Source organism: Neoarius graeffei, chromosome 21 (assembly GCF_027579695.1).
Source record: "Neoarius graeffei isolate fNeoGra1 chromosome 21, fNeoGra1.pri, whole genome shotgun sequence".
Taxonomy (NCBI): domain Eukaryota; kingdom Metazoa; phylum Chordata; class Actinopteri; order Siluriformes; family Ariidae; genus Neoarius; species Neoarius graeffei.
The window spans coordinates 52,103,882-52,120,496 of record NC_083589.1 but is presented as its reverse complement, the minus strand read 5'-3'; the positions used below and the strand labels follow the sequence as shown (position 1 = coordinate 52,120,496).

The following is a 16,615-nucleotide window of genomic DNA, read 5'->3' as shown; positions in this document are numbered from 1 at the left end:
TGGGGCCGGCGAGGGCCTTTCTGTGTGGAGTTTGCATGTTCTCCCCGTGTCCGCGTGGGTTTCCTCCGGGTGCTCCGGTTTCCCCCACAGTCCAAAGACATGCAGGTTAGGTTAACTGGTGACTCTAAATTGACCGTAGGTGTGAATGTGAGTGTGAATGGTTGTCTGTGTCTATGTGTCAGCCCTGTGATGACCTGGCGACTTGTCCAGGGTGTACCCCGCCTTTCGCCCGTAGTCAGCTGGGATAGGCTCCAGCTTGCCTGCGACCCTGTAGAAGGATAAAGCGGCTAGAGATAATGAGATGAGATAACTATTATTATTATCACATTTTTCACAAATTGCTCCTGTCATTTCGCCAGTTTCTTTACATTCAAAGCGGAAATGATTCTGTCAGACGTTTTGTATAAAGTTTTTACTGATCGAATTTGCAAAAAATAAAGATAAAAATGCTCTGTTTCTCAAAATACAGTGAATGTGGATAGAATAAAACAGTTATTCCACAAAATCGAGTCGTGCATGGCTTATAGCCAACTCGTCACTATGCACCTCGGCTCATGTACGACTCGGGTTCGTGGAATAAGTGTTAAATATTCTAAGCGAGATTAATTAATTTAAAAAAAAACTGAGCAAAGCTGAACACGTCTCCTGAACTCGGTACTTGGTGGAAACCTGAAAACCTGCTGTATGATACTGTACCTAGTGAAGGGTTTAATAGTAACAGAGCTGGTGTTCCTGGTCCTGAAGTAAAGGTAAGAGTTTCATGAATATGAATGACAATGACATGACACTGTAATCGATTATCTATGTTTTCGCCACTCTAAATTAGAGTGAGTTTGAGCATGATGTTGGGCAGCACGCTGGTGTAGAGGTTATCATTGTCGCATCACAGCAAGAAGGTTCTGGGTTTGAGCCCAGTGGCCGACGGAGGCATTTCTGTGTGGAGTTTGCATGTTCTCCTCGTGCCTGCGTGGGTCTTCTCCGGGTGCTCCGGTTTTCCCTACAATCCAAAGATATGCAGATTAGGTCAACTAGCTACTCTAATGGCCCTTTTCCACTACCCTTTTTCAGCTCACTTCAGCTCGCTTCAGCTCACTTCAGCCCGACACGGCTCGCGTTTCGACTACCAAAAAACAGCACGACTCGGCTCGCTTCAGCCCTGTTTAGCCCCTAAAACTCGCACGGTTTTGGAGTGGGGCTGAAGCGAGCCAAAGCGAGCTGAGTGAGGCTGGGGGCGTGAGCAGACACTCCCCTGTGCACTGATTGGTGAGGAGGAGTGTCCTCACATGCCCACACACGCCCCGCGAGCACGCTGGGATCTGTAAACACCGTAAACCCGGAAGAAGAATAATTACGAATTACGAGAATTTCTGAAGCCTTATGCGCCTCGCCTCATCTATACGCTCTTGCCAGTATCTGTTGGCGTTGTCGGTGACAACAAGCCACAGCACCAAGACCAGCAACACTAACGACTCCATGTCCTCCATGTTTATTGTTTACTATCCGGGTCGTGAGACTACCGCTTAAAAGCTCACTGATGTCACTGTTTGCGCCGCCTAACGACATCACGTGACGTCCACCCACTTTCGCTAACTCCACCCAATGTGTCCACCCACTTCCAGCCAGCACGGTTCAGCGTGGTTGTAGTCGAAATGCAACTCCAACAGCCCCACTCAGCTCGACTCAGCCCAACTCAGCACGGCACGGCTCAGCCCAACTCAGCCGCGTTGGTAGTGGAAAAGCGGCATAAATTACCCATAAGTGTGAAAAGCTATCTGTCCAGGGTGAACCTGCCTCTTGCCAAATGTCAGTTTGGATTGGCTCCAGCTCACCCACGACCCACAATGGATAAGCGGCATAGGAAATGAATGAATGATCTTGATGTTTGATATTATACTGCATTACGTTAAAAGTAGACAGCTTTTCGATTTCATAAAATCAGTGAAATTTAGTTCCCTCTGAAATTTGGTCACTGTGATATAAACCCAGGCCATTCTGTCGCTGGGAAGTTATTTAATTTGAGGGGATTAAAGCAAATAATGTGCATGAAATCGCTCGCTTTGTGCAGTCAAGCAGACAGAGGAAGTTCGTATGCGCACGCGCAGGTTTACTTTCTTCTTCTTCCTTTGGGTTTTACAGCAGCTGGCATCCACAGTGTCGCATTACTGCCATCTACAGGTTTACCTTTGAGCGTGCACTGACAGCTCCATCATTCTGTCGCTAAACGAACAGCTGATCACACCGAGGTGCTCGCTGACCACCAATATTTATTAGCTTGGTTCTGCATTTCCTTTCCTTCGCATATAACATAATGTCTTTTCTTCTCGCTTTCCGTTACTGTAGCCGGTCTTTCACGTTTCAAAAATTTGCCTTTTTTTTGCGGACATTTCCCTGGTACAAGATGACGTCTCTCTTTCACAGCAACTTCAGTTTTGTTGATTTTCTGTCTCCAAAATCCACACAAACAGCAAACAACCTCATCATCGCCAGAGTTACACTAATCTTTATTACATCTGTACGACATTTGTATTACTGAAAATGTTGACTCTAATTTCAATAACAAGCTAGGATAGTTAGTTAGCTGATATTAGCTCGGACTGGCAAGAGTGTTGTTATGGTTACAGCGTCAGACAAAAAGTGACACATTATTCTTTAATAAAGTAATGTAGTGTTGCTAAACTGCTGAGGTATAAGAGGAATAAAACACATCAGGACATCAGGATGTACTGTTATTGGAAAATAACAAACTTTGTGGTGGTAAAATGAACTCCGCTGTTGTATCACATTCCTTGTCATTGATTATATTCCTATAACAGCACACCCCAAAGTGTTTTATTCCTGATGTGGTATCCCTTGCTATTATTTACAGCGATTAATCCATGCCAGAAGCGTGTGTGTCATGAGCATGCCGTGTGTGTGCACACTGGGCCGAACCAACACACATGTACGTGTAGTGAAGGCTATCAGGGAGACGGGCTAGTGTGTCTGCCCATCGATCCCTGTCAAACCGACTATGGCGGCTGCCAAAGCAACTCCTCGCGATGTGTGTATGATGGACCTAAGAAGGTAATTTTTTTACCTGTTTATTTCATTAGTTTAGTTTTATTGCTAAATTGCATTCGCTGTACAAATATAAACACTTCCACTTCATTACCTGCATGTGTTTTTTGAACTTAGGCTCACTGTGAATGTCTAGAAGGGTTTGAGAAGTTCGTCGTGGGAGTAGGCTGCAGTCTGAGAGATGCGTGTGCACCAGACTCCTGCCACAAGAATGCCTATTGCACTACAGTGGCACCAGGAACAGTGGAGTGAGTTTGCTCAAAGCCTGTGCATACATGTGCAAACTTGTTTTTTTTCCCTAATATGACCTAATAATACACAAACGTTATCATTTTGGACATATTTCCCTTCAGGTGTAAATGTCAAGATGGTTTCCTTGGCAATGGAAAAGTCTGCTTCGGCAACATAATCCAGCGTCTGAAAGAACTAAACACTGACCCTAAGAGCCGTTCATACGGTCAGCTCTCGAGTGCCATCAGCTTGTTTGGTGAGTGACATGACCGCTGTCGGATGTCAAAGTACCTTTGGATTAAGATGTTATTTGCAGTCATTTTAAAGTTGTGCTATAAAATATTAAGCAGGTGTTTTTGTCAGAGTTTCACAAACATGTTATGTTCTGGTTTCAGAGGGCGCCATGTCCTGGCCTCTGACCTCACTTGGACCATTCACTGTGTTTGTGCCAAAGAACAGGGCTTTCAAATCAACTCAGTCTGTGAGCTCACGTATAGAATTATAAAATTACACACACACACACACACACCCAACTGCAAAACTTTGTGTCCCCCATAGGCAGAGGCGATTCTAGAGTCTGTTGTGGCCCCAAGCAAAAATTTCCAGGAGGCCCTTCTGACCAGTGTTCATCACCAATATGTTATAAATAATCTGACACCAACGAAAAATGTATGAAACCAAAGTTTTTTAAATTCCAAATGTGAAAATACAATGGTAAAGAACAATAAAACAATAAAAAACAAAATAAATAAGCCCTCGGGCCCTGACTCTCAGGGGGCCCCAAGCAGTTGCCTGCCTTGCCTGTTCACAAGCTGCGCATCTGCCCATAGGCCCTGGGAAAAGAAGCTATTTTTTTACCTTTTTATAATCATTTATCCCCAAATAAAACAAACATAAATATATTCTTCAACAAGGCAATTTTAAATCCATCCATCCATTTTCTATGCCGCTTATCCTTTGTGGGTTGCGGGTGAGCTGGATCCAATCCCAGTTGACACTGAGTGAGAGACAGGGTTCACCCTAGGCAGGTCGCCTATCTATCACAGGGTTAATACAGAGAGACACGCAGCCATTCACACATGTATTCACACCTATTGCTGGGTTTCACGTGACGTCACATCCGCCTCATTAGTTATTCAAAACTTTAGCTGGTGGTCTACCAAAGCTCAGTTGACAAAGCGTTTGTACGCTTGCGTTGTTTTAGGTTGTCCGAATCGATCAAACTGTGAAACTGATAAAAGTTTCTTCAGGGTTCCCCGTGAACTAATAAAAAAGGGTGAACGAACACAGGATTTCACAAAAAGACGTCGAGAAAGGTGGCTTTTGAACCTCTCACTGAAATCGAAGGGAGCCGAGTTGAAGCATGCTCGAGTTTGCAGTGATCACTTGGTGAAAAGTTTGTATTTGCCTCTCAGCTACGTCCTTAGTGTTTTCCAAGTACTTTTCTTGCTATGTGTCGTTATTTTACGGTACTTTTTTAGTCACAAAGTATAAAGTCCCCAGCTGTTTCTTTGTTTACTCCTCACAAAGTCCATATGCATGAAGGTCGCGACAAAATTCTTCCCCAGCCGTACAGTTACAATGCGCCGTGATCACTTCTCCGTCTTGTTTAACTAAGATCCAGGTCTTTAAAGGGGTTTCTGATGATCTTTGTGAATGATTTAGCTGAGAGATAAGAGCCAACACAAGTGAGAATCAAGTGAACTGTTGTTTGTTTACACTTCAACTTGCAGCGCTTCGTTGTAAAGATGTGAACGAAAAGCTTTAAAAAACATACATGGACAAAAACAAGACAGGATTCATTCGGCAGCAACTTGATAGCGAGGTCCTTTACCCAGCCACATACAAAAAAGTTGTAAGCCTCCATACTCTTCCACGCTTTCATCTGTTTTGCGGTGTAGAAGGACGTCTGCAACACCAGATAGTTCGAGATGTCGGGGAACTCGACTGAAGGGTAGTTTTCGAGATCGTATAACAAATCCTTCTTTCCCAGACTGTAGGGGTCGATTCCATTGCACATAGCAATCTTCTGGATATATCTAAAACCAGCAGTGGCTTCTAGATTACGAGCGTACTCTGATAAGTTATCGCTAGTTGTTTGCACTACGGCAGCCGTTTAGACCACCAGCTATTTCACTTCCGGTAAAACCGCTAAGAAAAGTCACATGACTGAAACCCAGCAGGTGATCTAATCTGCATGTCTTTGGACTGTGGGAGGAAACCAGAGCACCCAGAGGAACTAGGAGAACATGCAAATTCTGGATGACTTGCAGGCTCAAACTCAGAACCTTCTTGCTGTGAAGCGACAATAGTACCCACTGCACTGCTGTGTCGCCCACCAAGTTTAAATCACTTGCTAAAATTATCTTTGAAAATATCTTTGAAAATTGTATTTGGTCCTCGGTTTGATCTCAGACCTGCCAACCCTTAAAAGGAAAACACTCAGGTTTCTACCTCCACTGGCATAAATGCACTGTTTAAACACATTGTAGGACAGCGGGTTATAAAATTATTTTAAAATTATTTCCAGTATGTTAGATTTTATACCTCGTTGTTGGAATTTTTAAGTTTTTTCTCTTTCACCCAACTATTTTCAGGTGAAATTTTTAGTGGTATCCTTAGTAACTGTAGACAAGACACAGGCTTGTAGTACTCGAGTCCAGGACTCAGATTCAAGTCCGACCCGTGCCCTAATTTTAAGGACTCGTGACTTGACTTGTACTTGAGCACTGATGACTCGGACTCGTGCATTAACTGCATTCGTACTCATAAATTGGAGACGAGGACACATGTGTTCCATATGTAGAAGAACTATCGAGGAGACGACGGGGACAACCTCGAACTTCAATCGTCATTTGGTAAGACTCCACCCAGAGAAGGAAGTGACATGCTATGTTCATTGCTCTGTTGATAGCAGGCTTTGCTTGCTGAGCGATGAACTAGCTAGTGTTAACCCTCTCTTATGTTATTTGCCCTACTGATAGTGGGCGGGGCTTGCTGAGCGATGAACAAGCTTTTTATCTGTAGCCTGTTAACTAAAATGGCGCAGTCGAACAGTAACGTTAGTCCAACACAGTAGCAGAGACGCTTTCACATAAAGGAAGCAACAGCCACCATCAGATGGTGCAGGTGGAGTCTTGTTCTCGGACTCGACTTGAAATTTTCTTTAATGACTAGGACTTGAACATTGGGGACTCGAGACTGGACTCAGACTCGAGGTTTATTGACTTGACTACAAGACACCTGACTAACATTAGACAAGTTGAACACGTTAATGAACTTAAAACATTTACAGAAATCAAGCATGTGGTGTGAGGGCATCTTCCAACTGGGAAACTTGAGAGGAGATGAGAGAGTGCTAATATGAGATGAGGGGATCGGGGCGGGGCTTTCAGAGTGTCATTAATATGGAGGAGTTCAGAACGCCTGTGCCATTTACAGTCATTCTAGAGTTACATGTTAATTAGCTCATCTAATTAACATGGAGGGGATTATGTTCTTCATGCGTCCATGTGGGTTTCTTCAGATTCTCTTGTTTCCTCCAATCCCCCAAAGTATGACAATAGTTGGATCAGCTACTCAAAGCAGGTGTGTATCAGTGTGTGACTGTATGTATATGGACCCCTGTGATGGACTGGTATCTCATCAAGCATCTATTCCCACCTCACACTCAGTGTTCCTGGGATAAGTTCCAGATTCACCTCAATCCTGAACAGGATTAGGCATTTACTGAAAGAATGAGTGAGAGCAACACAAGCCAAGAGTTGCTCAAAGGAAAAAGAGTTTGGAGGCGGTTTGAAAGACAAGTTATTAGAAAACATTCATGACATTCAGAAAATGGGATGCAAAGTTTTAAACTGGTCTCATTTGAAAAATTTCCATGAATAATACCTTGGCATGTTGGTGTAGTGGTTAGCACTGTCGTCTCACAGCAAGAAGGTTCTGGGTTCGAGCCCAGTGACCAACGGGGGCCTTCTTTCTGTGTGCATGTTCTCCCTGTGTCTGTGTGGGTTTCCTCCGGTTTCCCCGACAGTCCAAAGACATGCAGGTTAGGCTAACTGGTGGCTCTAAATTGACCGTAGGTGTGAATGTGAATGTGAATGGTTGTTTGTCTCCATGTATCAGCCCTGAGATGATCTGGCGACTTGTCCAGGGTGTACCCCGCCTCTCGCCCATAGTCAGCTGGGATAGGCTCCAGCTTGCCCGCGACCCTGCACAGGATAAGCGACTACAGATAATGGATGGATGGAATATCTTAGCATATGCAATTAGACCATTGTTGTTATTTTTCTGATAATGAAGGAACATCTGTGAAACCAAACACACTGAATGTCTTTTAATTAATTACAATTTGAATTAATAAAATTACTTTTATCTATTTTAAATGTAAAAAATTTTGTCTTTTCCATTTGATTATAAGCGTATACAAAGCTTCGCTTTTAATTGTACGTCATACTGTCCTGTTCCAGGTGAAATCTTTGCTGTTAGATCAAGTGAAGGCTCGCTATCTCATAAAGATGCACATGGTCCCGGGAGAAGTGAACTCTGATACACTGAGGAACGGAATACTCTATTACACCCTGACTGGGAAATCAGCTGAGTCAGTAACGGAGGTAGAGAAGGGTGTGGGGGGGGGGGGGGGGGGGGGAGTATCTGGTCTGTTCCAGTTTATATACTCCACCTTTCTTCTGTTCCAGTCTGGCCAGGTGAAGGTCCGCATCCATGGCAGTCGTAAAAAAGCAGTGCTGTTGGAGTCGGATATCATCTCTACAAATGGGATGATTCACATCGTTGATAAACTTCTGGACACAGTCTCTTCTACTGTAATAAGCGACAGTCAGGTTTGTTCATATGTACGGTAAATAAGCTCATGGTTTCTGTTGGCAGGTTCATTCATTCATTAGTGTCATCTTCTTTTCAGAAGGTTACAATCATGGATCTCCATTTCTGTCAGTCTTGAGCTGTACGGACACATTGGACATAGTTCATTTTCATTTCATTTCATTTTCATCTCATTATCTCTAGCCGCTTTGTCCTGTTCTACAGGGTCGCAGGCAAGCTGGAGCCTATCCCAGCTGACTACGGGCAAAAGGCAGGGTACACCCTGGACAAGTCGCCAGGTCATCACAGGGCTGACACATAGACACACAACCATTCACACTCACACCTACGGTCAATTTAGAGTCACCAGTTAATCTAACCTGCATGTCTTTGGACTGTGGGGGAAACCGGAGCACCCGGAGGAAACCCATGCGGACACGGGGAGAACATGCAAACTCCGCACAGAAAGGCCCTCGCCGGCCCCAGGGCTCGAACCCAGGACCTTCTTGCTGTGAGGTGACAGCGCTAACCACTACACCACCGTGCCGCCCTAGTTCATTTTCATCCAGTCCGTAATATCACTCATCCATGTCCTTTGTTGTTACCCTCTACTTTGCCTTCTAAAAGCTGCCGCTGCATCTCATCTGCTCTTATGATGTGTCCAAAGTATTGTATCTTCCTTTCCTTAATGTCACATACCAGCTTTCCCTTTTCTCCCACCATATCAGGACTCCTTTGTTTGTCTTTCTTTCTTTCAGTGTCTGAGATACGCATCATTCTTCTGTATGTCCACATTTCAAAAGCCTCCAACTTACCTATAGTCTTCTTGTTTGTGGTTCATGTCTCTGATGCATACAATAGAGTAGATAATACTGTAGTTGGCAGGTTAGCACTGGCGAATTCTCAAATCTGATTGGTCAGAAAGGCCTGATTCATTTTCTTTATTATATGGCATGAGATACTTCTGGTAAAATCGTGCACTCTGATTGGTTCCTTGGTGGGCAGTATTTTCCCGTAATGCCTGTGGGCGATTACGGACTTTCTTTCCAAGGCACCGGCTTTCAATGTTGGGAAAAAAAAAAGACAAAAAAAGATGAATTGGAAATCAAAACGGAATCAAAAACGGCCAAAAGACAAAAAGAGTCACTGAGTTATTCAAGAAATGAGCAATGAAGAGCATTCAGAAACCACTAACCGCTAACAGAAATTCAGTTTTGACATCGCTAGCTGTTTATTCTGCATGCACGACTCAACTACGTTACAAATATGACGTGACTGAAAGCAGTGTCACGCCTCATTATAATGACCATCTATTTTAATCTTAGAAATAAAAAAGCCATATAATAAACTCCTTATTAACCTCGCTTGCTTGGTCTTTACAGGAAAATATCAGACCTATGGTTCGGGCCGTACTGTCAAGACCTCGGTCTGATATTTTCCCGTAAAGACCTTGCGCTCAGTTAATAAGTAGTTAATAACAGCGTTTCTGACAGTCTGACAAGTTAAACTGTCAACAACTGGGGAATGGTAATGTTAATGCTTTGCATTGGGCCACATCACACCACCCTGTTGTTAATGATCTTCCTAAACCAGCATGACATGAAGTGTTTTATTACTTACATAACATATGTACATGATTAACGATCTAACTCTTATAATAAACTCATTTTTTTTAAACTCAGGAAAACCTGATGAAAATTCTGTCAGACAACGGCAAGTTCTCCATGTTTAAGTCTTTAATCAAGGTAATGGAGAAGACTTACCGTATATTGTCATAAGTTCATCCATAAATTCATCCATCCATTTGTAAAACTAGAAATCTTTGCTTGCATCCCACTGGTACAGAAAACCAACATGGTGGACGTTTTGGAAGAGGCTGGTCCCTATACGCTGTTTGCGCCCACAAATGCAGCGTTTACTTTAATAAAAGAAGACCAGCTAAACTACCTTCAGTCTGAGGAGGTAGGCCTGTACCTCACACATTACATTACCTCATTACCTCCTGACATTATGACACGCTATCACACTACACCGCTGCACAAAGGTAAGCTATTTTGTCTGAAATTGAGTTTTAAGTGAAAAAAGCTTTTGGATATCTGATTTATCAGTTTTAGATAAAATAAGGTTTAAGAATGTACTTTTAGTGCATTTATCTGGATCCATAGAAACATTTTTGCACCTTTTTCCCCCTCAATTTTAGTTTCAGTATAGTCAGAGGTGTCTGTTTATGTATCTGTGCTTTGTTCCTATATTTAATTATTCATAATTCATAATTTATTTTAATATTTGACAACAACTGTCCAGTTTAACTTATGTTTTGAAGTATTTAAACCATCCAATCAAATCCATCTTAATTTGTATGAATATCATTTTTGCTTGCTTAAGTGATTGAGATAAAATAAGATAAGATAAAAAAAAGACTTTACTGACCCCAAGGGGAAATTAGAGTGTTCTAACAGCATAGATAAAAGATAAGTCATGTTTTGTTTCAGTCGGGCACCAATCAAACGCATGATCACATCATCAGCTTTTCTTTGACTAGTCAGACACAAGGTACACCACCAATCTTGCCAGAGCAGTGGGTTAGGTGCCTTGCTCAAGGGCACGTCAACAAGTCCTGCTGGTCTACAGAATTGAACCAGCAACCTTTTGGTCCCAGAGCTGCTTCTCTAACCATTAGGCCATGGCTTCCTAGAGGACAAGTCACAAGTACACTACTGTTCAAAAGTTTGGGGTCACCCAGACAATTTTGTGTTTTCCATGAAAAGTCACACTTTTATTTACCACCATAAGTTGTAAAATGAAGAGAAAATATAGTCAAGACATTTTTCTGGCCATTTTGAGCATTTAATCGACCCCACAAATGTGATGCTCCAGAAACTCAATCTGCTCAAAGGAAGGTCAGTTTTATAGCTTCTCTAAAGAAGTGAACATGCGGAGTTTGCATGTTCTCCCCGTGTGCGCGTGGGTTTCCTCCGGGTGCTCCGGTTTCCCCCACAGTCCAAAGACATGCAGGTTAGGTTAACTGGTGACTCTAAATTGACCGTAGGTGTGAATGTGAGTGTGAATGGTTGTCTGTGTCTATGTGTCAGCCCTGTGGTGACCTGGCGACTTGTCCAGGGTGTACCCCGCCTTTCGCCCGTAGTCAGCTGGGATAGGCTCCAGCTTGCCTGCGACCCTGTAGAACAGGATAAAGCGGCTAGAGATAATGAGATGAGATGAGATAATAATAATAATAATAATGTAAGGGGGGTCTAAAATCATGAAAAATTTCTTATTAATTATCATTCATTCAAATGCAGTGGTATCACTGGATAATGTTCAATTTCACACAAATGAAGTTCTAATAAAAGGTATAAACTCTAGCCCCACCTGCAGCCCTATTTGAACCTTTGTAGCGTAACTTTTTCATATGACTTGAGCTGTGAGAATTGGTACAAATTTGAAAGCCTGAGACCATGTTAAGAGAAGAAATCCCATAAAAATAATTTATAATATCAGTTAAACTCAATTATGTTTCACTTTTAAATACTTACATAGACATCCATATTATACAAATGCCCATGTTCAGTGAAGTATAATTTTATGGACTTTTTCCCCGATTATAGTTTGTGAAGCTTACGTATTTAGGGCAGTATAATACACATTACATTGCACTACACAGTAATGAGAGCATTTTCTACTGTTCTGTTTCTTCATCTTTTATCTACAGGGTAAACCGAAATTACTGGAATTACTGAGAAACCATGTTGTAGCCATGGCCCAGGTGTGTGTCGCTCTTCATAAAGCATGATGCTATTTTAGTCTTTTGGAACATCAAACATATTTCATCAAATATGAAATTTCCTAATTATTTGTGTTCTTTTCATGTCAACATTTCAGCTGAAAGCCAGCTACATCGTATCCATCTCACACACCATATCCATGGCTAATCAAGTCCTGACAATTAATGTGACTGCTATGGTGAGTAATCAAGATAAACTCTCACTTTAATCAAATGTGATGCTTTATTGCTAACCTTGCTTATGAATAATAAATGCTGAGAGTTTACTGTTTAATTAAGAATGTCATGATTAATATGCAGTGAACTCCAGAATTATTGACACCCTGAGCAAAAAAAAAAAGGCAACCATAGTTTCGGCTAAAATTAAAAAAAAACCTTTATTATTCATCACATGCACACTTCAATTCATCCTCTGCATTTAACCCATCTGAAGCAGTGAACACACACACACACACACAGAGCAATGGGCAGCCCAGAGTGCCCGGGGAGCAGTCAGGGGTTCGGTACCTTGCTAAAGGGCACCTCAGCCCAAGGCCGCCCCATATCAACCTAACTGCATGTCTTTGGATTGTGGGGGAAACCGGAGCACCCGGGAGGAAACCCACGCAGACACGGGGAGAACATGCAAACTCCACACAGAAAGGTCCTCGCCGGCCACTGGGTTCGAACCTGGAACCTTCTTGCTGTGAGGCGACCGTGCTAACCACTAGACCATCGTGGTATATAACTATTATTATATATATAATAACTGTTTTATTCTATCCACATTCACTGGATTTTGATAAACAGAGCATTTTTATTTTTTGCAAATTCGATAAATAAAAACTTTATATGAAGCATCCGACAAAATAATTTCCACTTAGAATGGAAAAAAACTGGTGAAATGACAGGAGCAATTTGTGAAAAATGTGATGATAATAATAATAATTCTTGAAAAAAAAAAGACATTCTTACCATGAAATACTTTCATTCCATATTTTGTTGCTTTTTTGTTTGTTTTTTTGGGGTTTTGTTTTCGAGTAGGGTTTTTATTTCGTCTTCGCTTGGTTCAGCAACACGCTCCACCATTTTGTTTTTCTCTCCTCACGGTATATGAGCTGATATCCTAGTAGTAGAGTAGCCAATCAGAGCGTGCAATTAAACTCATATCCAGTAAATGTGGATAGGAAAATGTTTTATATATATATATATATATATATATATATATATATATATATATATATATTAGTGCTGTCAAAAATGTCGCGTTATTAACGCGTTAACTTGACTCAATTTTAACGGCGATAATTTTTTTATCGTGAGATTAACGCTCTGTGACATGATGTAGGTTTTTCATAAGCTTTTGAAACTGCCAGGAACTTGCAACAGAGACTTTGCATAGCAGCTAGACTGTAATGCCACGCCCCGCACAGCCAGAGTCCTCTGCCCTCCCCCCTCCCCAAAGAACCAGCGTGGGCAGGGCGCGCTAGTAGAAATGGGATTTATGGCTCTTTGATGGGATCCGCATCTTTGTGATCCGTTCTTTGAAAAGAGCCGTTCAAAAGACTGGCTCATTTGGCTCTTTTTAAATATTTATTCAGTTTTAAGAAGACAGCGTCTAAAGAAGCCAGATCCCTCTGAACTGTAAACTCAATGCTATCCTAGAAATCCTTCCTGTAATATGCAAATTTGGCCACCTCTGATTGGACAGCGCGACGCATCAACAGGCAGAAAGTGTAAAAGTACAAAATGTGTTAAGTGAGCTGAAACATTAAAGATCAGATTCAATGCAATATTTATCAACGAACAACTTAAACTTAATATAATAGTGTACTTTATATTATAATCAAGCATGTCAAGCCTACCGTCACTGTGTAACCTGTCTCACTTCACTCATGATTCTTTTGCTAGCCCTGGTGCTCGGCTTAGGTTTCACTTTGCAGTGGCTGTGTCAAGACGTGTTATGCTTTGCAATAAGAAAAACATTGGCACAAAGCAAGCCCATTCACTTTTTTATGCTGATAAGAGAATTACAATGGTTTTTCATGTGACAAAAATGTGCGATTAAATTGCGATTAATCGCAAGTTAACTATGACAGTCGCACATTAATCGCGATTAAATATTTTAATCGCTTGACAGCACTAATATATATATATATATATATATATATATATATATATATATAGAGAGAGAGAGAGAGAGAGAGAGAGTAGCCAATCAGAGCTCACAATTGCTCATATACACTGAATGTAGATATAATAAATATACATATTCCTCAACCCAAGGCATTAACTAGCCACTATTATATTTTACTCTGGATGTCAAATGCTTTCTTTTGTACACAGTCCCGATGTTCACCAGACATGTTGACTGTTTAAAAAAAATAAAGAAATAAAAATTGTCCTGACCACAACAGACAACTCCAACTGTAGGTTCACTGATGCTTGGTGAAGTTCAGGGGCTGCATTTTGTTGTTTGCCATCAGGTAGGGTGATGGAGGACAAAATGATTTTACAAAAGAAAACAGTAGTTTTTTGGGGACTGATATACATGTGTGTATATATATATATATATATATATATATATATGTGGCGGCACGGTGGTGTAGTGGTTAGCGCTGTCGCCTCACAGCAAGAAGGTCCTGGGTTCGAGCCCCGTGGCCGGCGAGGGCCTTTCTGTGTGGAGTTTGCATGTTCTCCCCGTGTCCGCGTGGGTTTCCTCCGGGTGCTCCGGTTTCCCCCACAGTCCAAAGACATGCAGGTTAGGTTAACTGGTGACTCTAAATTGACCGTAGGTGTGAATGTGAGTGTGAATGGTTGTCTGTGTCTATGTGTCAGCCCTGTGATGACCTGGCGACTTGTCCAGGGTGTACCCCGCCTTTCGCCCGTAGTCAGCTGGGATAGGCTCCAGCTTGCCTGCAACCCTGTAGAAGGATAAAGCGGCTACAGATAATGAGATGAGATGAGATATATGTATGTGTTCATTGGGGTGCCAATATTTTTTTTTACCTAAAGCTTTTAAGTGAAATAAATATTATTCTTTGAAAAAAATAATTCTTTTAAATAGCAATTTGAATTACTGTGTGTCATATCTTTCTTATACAGTCATTGGTGCCTATTATGAGTGCAGTATGTTGTAGTGGAATGGTAAAATGATTGTTCGGCTTGTAAATATTAAACAATTTGTAACATGAGTTCTGTTCATATTCAGGGTCAAATTCTGGTTAGTGGGGTAGCAGTAGCTGAGGCAGATGTTGAAGCAAAGAACGGATGTTTGTATTCACTGGTGGATGTTCTAATCCCGCCATCCATAGAACCCATCCTTCCTCATCGATGTGATGTCATGGAAAGTAACGTTTATAAGGTGAGAGTCAGCCAATGATAGCTATCTAACAATATCCATCTATAAATATCTATCAATAACTCAAGAGTACAACTATTAGGCTTGAGCAGTGCATTCTACTACAAGATTTTAATTGATGGCATACTCTAATAAGAATCATGTAGCTTGTCACACTTTCCTTCAAGCTGTAAAACACTCGACTTTGTTTTGTCACCTGTCTGTTTCTGTAATTTGTACTTTGGTTAGATGTGATGAAAAATATCAGTCCAAATGGAGATCAAATCTATTTGTAATCACCTGAAATGATTGTCAATGACAAGCTGCATGAATCTATAGTCTGAGCTAGAAAGTATCCAGCCCTAACCCCTGTTCTTCACACCATTCTGTGTCATTTCTTGTAACTGGTGGTGGTGGTGGTGATGCCGTTACACCTGGTTGCACACAAATCCAAAATAATCCTCCATTTGTTTGGAGAAAATAATAATGTGGATGCAAAAACGAAACCTTTTTATCTTTGATCAACAGGAGAAGCTTAGCCCTGCTAGTACATTTACACTACGTTCACACTGCAGGCTGAAGTGACTCAAATCCGATTTTTTCGCCCATATGTGACCTGTATCCGATCTTTTATTGACAATATGAATGACACAGATCCGATTTTTTCAAATCCGACCCAGGCCGTTTGGATATGTGGTCCTAATTCCGATTCCTATCCGATCTTTTCATATGCGACTTCAGTCTGAACCGCCAGGTCGCATTCATCCGACTTACACGTCATCAACAAGCCACAAACGTCACTATTCTGCGCTGAAGTAGGCGGCGGGTCTCTCAAAAAAAGTTACAACAACATGGCGCATGACATCAATGCGACTCCGCACCCACACGTTCCTTTGAACGGAGGTTGCAATCACTACCCTGCAGAACGCCTGAGCCAAACCCCTTGCCCTCTTCCTTCTCAACCTCCTCCTTAACATCAGGCTATTGTGCATGTTCTGGCTCCGTCGCAACAACAACTGCATCATCGCCAGGTACTCCATGCTGGCTACTGTCATACACAGGAAACTTTAGGTTACTTCCGTAAACACTGGCCATGCTCACTGCGTGTGACGTCATCGTATCCTGCAATGCGCATGCGGAACACTTTTAGGTCGCTTTTCGTTCATACTGAGGATCACATACAAGTCGCATATATTTGTTAATGTGAACGACCTCACAAAAAAATCGGATTTCACAAAAAAATCGGAATTGAGCATTAAGCCTTGCAGTGTGAACGTAGTGTTAGACTACGTTCAGACTGCACCCTGAAATGACCCATATCCGATTTTTTTGCCCATATGCGACCTGTATCCGATTTGTTATTGACAATCTGAACGACACAGATCCGATTTTTTCACATGCGA

The 16,615-nt window shown here is 41.9% G+C and overlaps 1 protein-coding gene across 3 annotated transcripts in view; it reads left to right on the top strand.

Annotated features, from left to right (window-relative positions):
• stab2 (stabilin 2) overlaps positions 1-16,615 on the top strand; it is a 129,022-nt gene that overhangs the window by 16,413 nt on the left and 95,994 nt on the right. For all 3 annotated transcript variants that reach the window (XM_060903329.1, XM_060903328.1, XM_060903330.1), the window contains 11 exons: positions 2,867-3,063; positions 3,175-3,305; positions 3,411-3,544; positions 3,684-3,769; positions 7,758-7,901; positions 7,986-8,129; positions 9,792-9,854; positions 9,955-10,071; positions 11,822-11,875; positions 11,992-12,072; positions 15,084-15,236. In XM_060903329.1, the coding sequence (XP_060759312.1) occupies positions 2,867-3,063; positions 3,175-3,305; positions 3,411-3,544; positions 3,684-3,769; positions 7,758-7,901; positions 7,986-8,129; positions 9,792-9,854; positions 9,955-10,071; positions 11,822-11,875; positions 11,992-12,072; positions 15,084-15,236 (1,304 nt within the window). The remainder of the gene's footprint in view (positions 1-2,866; positions 3,064-3,174; positions 3,306-3,410; positions 3,545-3,683; positions 3,770-7,757; positions 7,902-7,985; positions 8,130-9,791; positions 9,855-9,954; positions 10,072-11,821; positions 11,876-11,991; positions 12,073-15,083; positions 15,237-16,615) is intronic.